At 55.8% G+C, this 8,038-nt stretch overlaps 1 protein-coding gene across 1 annotated transcript; it reads right to left on the bottom strand.

Moving 5' to 3' along the window:
* Positions 1-284: 284 nt before the first annotated feature.
* DUSP7 (dual specificity phosphatase 7) lies at positions 285-7,608 on the bottom strand. The gene is made up of 3 exons (XM_080934846.1): positions 6,967-7,608; positions 5,131-5,565; positions 285-2,451 (listed from the first exon to the last, which is right to left on the bottom strand). Exons 1-3 carry the CDS (start codon positions 7,481-7,483, stop codon positions 2,144-2,146), a joined length of 1,260 nt encoding a protein of 419 aa, XP_080790972.1. The 5' UTR covers positions 7,484-7,608; the 3' UTR covers positions 285-2,143.
* Positions 7,609-8,038: the final 430 nt, after the last annotated feature.

Below are 8,038 nucleotides of genomic sequence, written 5' to 3'. Positions count from 1 at the left end.
CCCTAGCTGTCCTAGAACCTGATCTGTAGACCAGGCTGGCCTCAGAGATCTGCCTCCTCTGCCTGAATGCTAGGATTAGAGGTGTGCGTTCCCACTGCCCAGCTTGGATTTACTTCCATCCAGAAGCCCTTGCTGCTACTTCCTGCATCTGAGCACCTCCGGGCTCTCAGCAGGATGAGGCTCACTCTCACAGAAACAGGCCAACACTGTTCCTGCCTCACCTTCCCAGGTCCTTACTGAACACCAGGACTCCATTTAAAGAAAAAATAATATTTATTTGCAATATAAACAAAGTCCCGTTGCTGTCTCGGGACATATATATATATATAGATATAGATATATATGTGTGTGTGTGTGTGTATGTGTGTGTGTGTGTGTGTGTATATGCATGTATATAGGGTCACAAACTTTCCTTCATAAGATCTTAAAGCAAAACTGGCCACCCTCTGGTATACCGTCATTTAAGCTCTGATCCACCTTTCTGGGTTTTCTTTTTAAAAATGAGAGAGAGAGAGAGAGAGAGAGAGAGAGAGAGAGAGAGAGAGAGAGAGAGAGAGAGAGAGGGAGGGAGGGAGGGAGGGAGGGAGGGAGAGAGAGAGAGAGAGGGAGGGAGGGAGGGAGAGGGAGGGAGGGAGGGAGGGAGAGAAACATACTATGTACAGAGTAGAAGTTTTTGTCCATTTCTCAACTGTGGCAAGATTTTAAACTGCTTCCCTAGAGAATCCCTGAAGACCACCCCTGTGAGGTAAGATAAGGTGGTGTGGAGTTTATGTGGCCCTGCCCACTGCGGGTTCAGGTACCATCAGGACTTCCGCACTTCCCAGTTCTCATGGTGCCTGGTGAGAACCAAGGATTGAGAAGCAATGAAAGCGGAGGAGCATTATGGAGCCCGTGGCTTTGTGCATTGGATACTGGGGTGGTGGCCTCACTCGCACTGGCCAGTCCTTGCCCCACCTGCCCCAGCTCTTGGGCCGCATGCGATAGGTCTAAGTTGCCTGCAGGTAAAAGGCATGGGCAACGCAGGCCAGGGCAGGTGTGCACCTGGACAAGGGGCTGGGAGTGGACCTAGATGGAAATCTACAGCGAAGAGGGACTGGGAAGTGCTTTACTCAGGCACTGCGGGCCTCCATTCCCAGTTAAGAGACAGAGATGAGGACAGAAGTGGTGGGTCATTTATAAAAGGGCCAGGGCCCAGCCCTCTGAGGGACTGAGTCCAGATGGCTAATGCTACTGCTTGGCACTCCCCTGCAGCACCACCTCCAGTAGGACTTGGCAGAGGGGTCTGCAGGACTCTCCAAAGGTTGGCAGGAGAGCAGACAACACAAAGGCCACCAGCGCCCACCAGGTACAGTTCAGAGCAACTGGCCCGTGCAAATGCGGCACTGCGCTGGCTGGGTCACCGGTAGGAGATGGTATGACCAGGGTCCTGAGGCCTGGAGAACCCACCCTTCAGGAATGGCCTGCTGGGAAAACAGACTTTACTTCACACATGTGCAAAATGCATTTGGTCAAGAACGTGGGGTTTGTCTTTTCCACTGAAAACAAAATACACCGATGGGTTGCTTTTGGAAACAAGAAAACGAGAACACATCTCTCTCCCCACCCCCCCCCCTCTCTCTCTCTCTCTAAGAAAGGGGTGAAATATTGGTTTATACAATCCGTTGTTGCATTTAGCCTAAAAAATAACACTTTTTGTTTAAAAAAAAAAAGAAAGAAAAGAAAAAGAGAAAAGAAAAGCCAAGAAGAGCTTGAACACTCTGCTCCAGGGAGCTCGGATTTACCTGCCAAAAGTAGCAAACTCAGGTCTGCCGATATGTCTTTAAAAATAGCCAGAATGGCTGGGCCATCAGCAGAATGTCAGAGACAAGGCCGCGCTGGCCCCCAAGCCACAAGTCTGAAAGCTGAGGCCAATGCTCACTTCAGCAACATGTCTGGAAAGTTGAGGCCATCTGGCAAGGGCTGTTGCAGGTGGCCTCGCTGTGGGGTCCTGCACAGGAGCTCAGCCACTGCTCAGCCTGGTTCTCAGGACACAGGTGACATCTGTGGGTTCTTCAGGCTAGAGATGGCAGCAGGCTGGGGGCCCCCACCAGGCCCTGGGGAGGGCTGGGAGACCCTGGTGCTGCGCCCATCCGCAAGTCAGGCCTCACGTGGACTCGAGCGTGTTGATCGGGAACAGGTTATGGTTGGTGGGTGTGGAGAAGTAGAGCTGCTCACTGGGTGTGTGGTTGTCGCATGGGCTGCTGAGCCCCAGCGTCCGCTCAAAGTCCAGCAGCTGCCCCATGAAGTTGAAGTTGGGCGAGATGTTAGATTTTTTCCTCTTAACGAAGTCATAGGCATCGTTGAGGGACAGGTTCATCTTTTGCATCAGGTAGGCTACAGTAACTGTCACTGACCGGCTGATGCCTGCTAGGCAGTGCACCAAGACACCACACTTCTTGGAGCGGGCTTCATCTGAAACATAGGGACACGGGTCAGAAACCCCTAAGATAGGTGGGCAGAGGCACAGGGGAGAGCTTAGTGGCCAACCGGCACAGATTTATTTATTTTATGTATATGAGTTCTATAGCTGTCTTCAGACACACCAGAAGACGGCATCTGATCCCATTATACATGGTTGTGAGCCACCATGTGGTTGTTGGGAATTGAACTCAGGACCTCTGGAAGAGCGGTTGGTGCTCTTAACCACTGAGCCATCTCTTCAGCTCCAACAGGCAGATGTTTTAAGGCCCTGATAAAACCCAGCGTGGATGGGATGCTGGAGGATAATACCATGCTACAGAAGAGCCTCTGACTAGCAGTGAGCCTCAATGTCCTCCACTATGCAGCGTGGTTTATAGATACTGGGTTTCTTTGTGTAGCCATGGCTATCCCAGAACTCACTCTGTAGACCAGGCTGGCCTCGAACTCAGAGATCCACCTGCCTCTGCCTCTTAGACTACCGGGATGAAAGGTGTCCCCTACTACTGCCCAAGTATTGACCGTGCTTTTGTAGGGTCCTGAGGCAAGGGGATTCACCAAGCACAAATTACTGTCACCCCTGGGATCATTTCTAGCCCCACATGGCCACAAGTGGTACACAGGGTGTCACCCACATCCTTCTGATGACACCACAGCCAGTCAGCCCATTGAGTCAAAGTGAAAACGGATGCAGAAATGAAGTGACAAGGCCACACAAAGGGTCCCTCTGCACTGGCTCCCTGGGGATTTCCAGCACATCTTGGGATGAGGGCTTGGGGCAGGAGCCTGTGGAAAGAAGTGGGCAGTCAGGCCCAATATGAGCCATGTACTGTACCCCTCAAGTCTCCTAGGTCTCCTGAAGACCCAGGGATGAGAATAACATTTGTCACAACCAGTCCCTTTCTTCTCGAAGCCTTCTAGGCTCCTCCAGGGCCACCAAGGACACCTCTGCCTGAGACACAGCATGAACTCTACAAACACTGACGGAGCTACTGTGAACAGTGTCACGGGGTCTTCTCCCCTGGATCCCACAGCAGTTGCTTCTTTCTGTACCATAGCTGCTGGGGACATGAGCTAACAAGAGACAGCCCGAGGCTCTTTACGATCCCTGTCTCCAAGCCTCCTGGGAGCCAGGCACATAGCTGATAACTGATGTTCTCTGTCGGATACAGTCGCTGGTTGTTCCTTACCGTCTGGCCTGGCCAAGCCTCCCATCATCTCTGTGCATCTAGGGGACCTACTCCTAAGCAGACAGTAGGACTAGTAGGCTGGCCCATGGCACCTGGTACTGGTGGCAGATGTGGCTCTGTAAGGAGTCAAGTGGTCTGGCTTCGAAATTTGGGGAAGGGATGAGGGAAAAGCCCTCAGAGTGACACGGTTGGGTCACTGCCAGATGACCCACACTAAAACTTTTCCTTAGAGCTTTGGGAGTGTGGCTCAGTCCTGTTTCAGGGACTCCTAGTTGGGGGTGAGGGGTGGGACTGATTCCTTCACTTATAACCAGAAATCTTTCCTTCCACTTCTGCAGCCTGTTACGCTTTCCTTGTTTCTCACCAGAAACAGAAGACAGCTTTTAGGAATAAAAACCATCCATAAGCCAGGCTTTACTCCTGAGCAACCTGGGGTCCTTTTTCTCTGTACCTTCCCTTTTTGTGGGAGCCCAAATGCTGAGGCAGCACCTCCAGAGTGCTTGGCTCTGTCCCCTGGGGCAGGGCTGGAAGGTCTGGGCAGCCCCTCCCCCAGACCTCAGCTTCCTTCCTTCCTCCCAGCCCGGGCACCTAGTTTTGGTTCCCAGTAAGCGGATGAGGCGGGGGAAGCCTCCCACTTCCTGTTGTTAAAGTTAGCCCAGCCCAGCTGACACTAAACGCCCTCAGCTGGACACAGTGGCCATCAATCTGGAAAACACTGCCCAGGTCCTCCCTCACCCTGACACTGGAGGCTGGGCAGAAACAGAAGCACCAAGCTCAGAGCGCACAGGGTTTATGTTTATCCCAAGCCTGTGTCCTTTTCCTGGCTGCCTGGTTAAGACCTGAGGCCAGAAGAGATAGATGACCTCCAGGCCAGCTGGCCAAGGAGGAAGCAAGAGGAGGAGCCTGAGTCAGCTGAGGTTGGGGACAGAGGCCTTCCTTAAGCTGCCTCCACCTTCCCTATGTAGGCAGCTAAGAGCATCTGGATCCCATAGAGGCATTGGAGGGTATCCATGTCCGTTTAGGGTCTGGTTCCCAGGGCTACCTTCTAGCCCTTTAAGAAACACAATGAAGCCGAAAGAGGCATCGTGACAGCCCCATACTGCAGAGACACATGTGCCGAGGCGTGATACAGAGCAAGTGAGACCCGTGGGAGTCTGTGAGCTGTAATGTTTCAGCTTGCTACGCTCGCAACTACAGCAAAGCCAGAAAAACTCAGGTTGGACCAGAGAAACCAATAGGTACCGAGAGCTGGGGGGGGGTCCAGGATTCAGGGGACCGTTCAGGTCCCAACAGGTAGAGGGGCCCGAGGGACTCGGTGAGTCACTGCAAGCATGGGTACACCCACGGGCACACGCCAGCACATGCAGAGCACACACAGGTCTTGACAGGCCCAGAGGTACCCTGTTGGGCAGGGGCGACACCCAGAGTCCCTCACACACCTTGCCTCGCCACCCACCCACCCTGCCCAGACAAAGACACCTACCGATGAAGCTGATGGCCTCGGGGAAGAACTGAGAGAGGTTCTGGCTCCAGTGGTCAGAGATGGGGATTTGCTTGTAGGTGAACTCACCGCCATGCTCAAAGGCATTGGGCAGGTTGGGTGTGACATTGAGGATATATTTGATGCCGTACTTGCCAAGTACATCCAGGTTGGTAGAGTCCTTGGCACAGCCGAGGTAGAGGTAGGGCAGGATCTGGACCGGAAAGGCTGGCTGGCTGGATGGTACCGGGCTGCCATCCGACTCAGTGGCACTGCTGGGCAGCTCTCGGTCTGACTCGCCATCTGAGCAGTCAGAGCTGATGCGCAGGCCCCCCAGGCCCAGCACGGAGGTGGGTGGCGAGCCACTTGGGGAGGACGAGCTGTCCACATTAGTCTCGCAATGCTCTGAGTATTCCGTCTGGAACTTGTTGAAACCACCTGTGGCCAGGGCAAGATGGGGGAGGAGGGTCTGGTGAACCCAAATGGGCCACAAAAGATTATTAATGGCCAGGACTCTATGTCAAAGGCCACACACACACATGTCCATGTCAAAGGGCAATGTGACCAAGCCAAATATATCACACATATGCCCACTCATATGTTCCGGCCATCTAAACTATCACCATTTCACAGATAAGGAAACTGAGTCCTAAGCTTTGAACCCTAACCCTGACCGTTAATGTACACTGGCCCTTTTGCTTGATGTCGAGAGAGCACCTGAGGACAGGTACCAGCTCATTTCTCTCCCATAGCTCCCTCATATACCAACACACCTGCATGCTGAGTAGTGGCTCATGGGCAAACAAAGGCCAACAGTCCCATCTCAGGCCAGCACCTGTAGGTCAGTAAACCCCCATTCCAAAGAGAGGAACCAGTAGACATATGGGCCAGTCAGAGGCAGAGCCCAGCACTTGGAGGGCGGTGTGAAGTCCTTTCCCCCAGCAAGAGGGGAAATGGGTACTAGCTATCCACTTTTCTCTGGAGTCCTTCTCAGCACAAGTATCCTTACACACTTCACGTGACCCAAAGAGAAGGGCCATGGGGGCTATACAAGGACAAGAGAGACAAGAAGCACCATGCAGCTAGACATGGCCCTGCGGCACCCGAGGGTGCCGCAGGACTCCCCTCCCCTCCCTGCCTGTCTGCTGCCAGCAAGAGGCCATTTTGGAATGTTAATTGGAAACACCGGCTGTAGCCAATAGCTCCCCTCACCCTCGGCCGGCAGGCTGCCTGCCTTCCTTTTCTATAAACTCAGGGGCAGCGAACTGAGGACCACTCCCCACCCCCCAACACACCACACACACACACACACCTGGGTCACTGCCCACATCCTGCCAAAGTGCCTCCAAGAAGCCGATCCTGATTGATAGGAGCCATACTGGGATCCCAGAGAAACCAACATAAACGGGCCCCATACACAGGAGGGTGGGTAATACTGTGAAATGTGTCTTCACGACTCTAGCTTCCTAATGACACAAATTCTAGGCTAGCCTGTGGGCCCTGCTCCTATCTGGGTTCCAGCAGCGATCTCTCCCCTCCTCCGAGCTCAGCTGGAGCCTGTGCGTTGTTGTCTACCCATCAACAGAGAAAAAAATAAAAAGGAAAGGAAAAGTTTGTTCCATCCACTAAATGGTGCTGAGAAAGAAGACACAGATTGGGTTCTCTGTGCCTAGCTAAATCCACACCTTAGGGGATGGCTCCCAGAAGGGCGGATTCGGACCAGGGGCGACGTGGCGCCCGGCCTGGCCAAGCGAGTGGAAAGGAAACAGCCTGCAGCGAGGGCGCCAGGGAGCAGCGGCGCAGCCCCAATGCCGTCTGAGGTCTAGGTTCTGCCCTCACCTTGGAGGTAGTAGGCCTGGCAGCCGTCGTCTCGCAGCTTCTGCAGGAGCAGGCCGAGAACCGAGGCGGGGGCGCCGGGCTCCGGCTGCCACTCAGCCGTGGCCTCGTCGTAGAGCAGCACGGTGGCCGCCTTGCAGCGCGTGGCGAAGCGCTCCTTGTCGGCATGGTTGGGAATGATGGAGCGGATGGGCAGGTTGCCTTTGCGCAGGCGGCGCAGCATGAGACCCGGGATGGCCAGGTTGATGGCCGTCTCAATGTGCGACGATTCGAAGAGCTCGTGCGGCCGGCAATCTAGCAGCAGCAGGGACGCGCCACCGCGCGCCTCCAGCTCCTCCTGCAGCCACTCGGCGCTCTTGCAGGGCATGGCCCCCGCTCCAGTCGTCGCTCCCGCTCCGATGCCTGCGCCGGACCCGGATCCCGCACTGGGCTCCGACCCCGCCCGGGTGCCCCCAACCGCCGCTGCCCCCGAAGTCGACATGTGCGCCCGCACTGGGGGCCCGCGGAGCTGGTTTTTCATGGGGATCCCGGGGCCGGGGCCGGGCAACCCAGCCCTGGGACGGCGCCCCGGCCGCGCTGGCCCCAGCCGCGTCTCCGGGCGCCCGCCTCCCGCCGAGCCGCGCGCCCGCCGTCCCGGCCTCCCAGCCTCCGGCCTCAGTCCCGCCCGCCCGGCCCTCCGCGCGTGCCGCGGCCTGACAGCCCCAATTAAACCACGGCTCCGGCGGCCGCGCGCCTGGGCGTCCTCCGGGAGGCGGGGCCGTGAGGCCGGCGCCCGGGCTTAAAGGCACCGCGCCTCCGCAGCCCCTCCCCCGCAAGCTGCGCGGGAGCGCCCTCGGTCGGCTCCTGCGGTCTCGCCTAACCAAAACCTGGCTACCACCTGCCGAGGGGCCAGCCAAGGCGGCTTCGCAGATCCCCTCTGGCTGATAGATCTGTGCCCTGCAACAAGGCTGCACTGGGACCCTACCTAACATTTACAGAAGCATAATTTCTTCAGGGTGAGTGGGGGTGGGACGGTCACCCAGAGCCAGTCTTCCCTCCTCTTGTCTGTTATCCTCATTCATTCTCTGATCGCGTC

The sequence above is a fragment of the Micromys minutus genome, assembly GCF_963924665.1.
Source record: "Micromys minutus genome assembly, chromosome: 21".
In the NCBI taxonomy this organism is placed as follows: Eukaryota; Metazoa; Chordata; class Mammalia; order Rodentia; family Muridae; genus Micromys; species Micromys minutus.
This window is presented reverse-complemented; position numbering and strand designations above follow the sequence as displayed.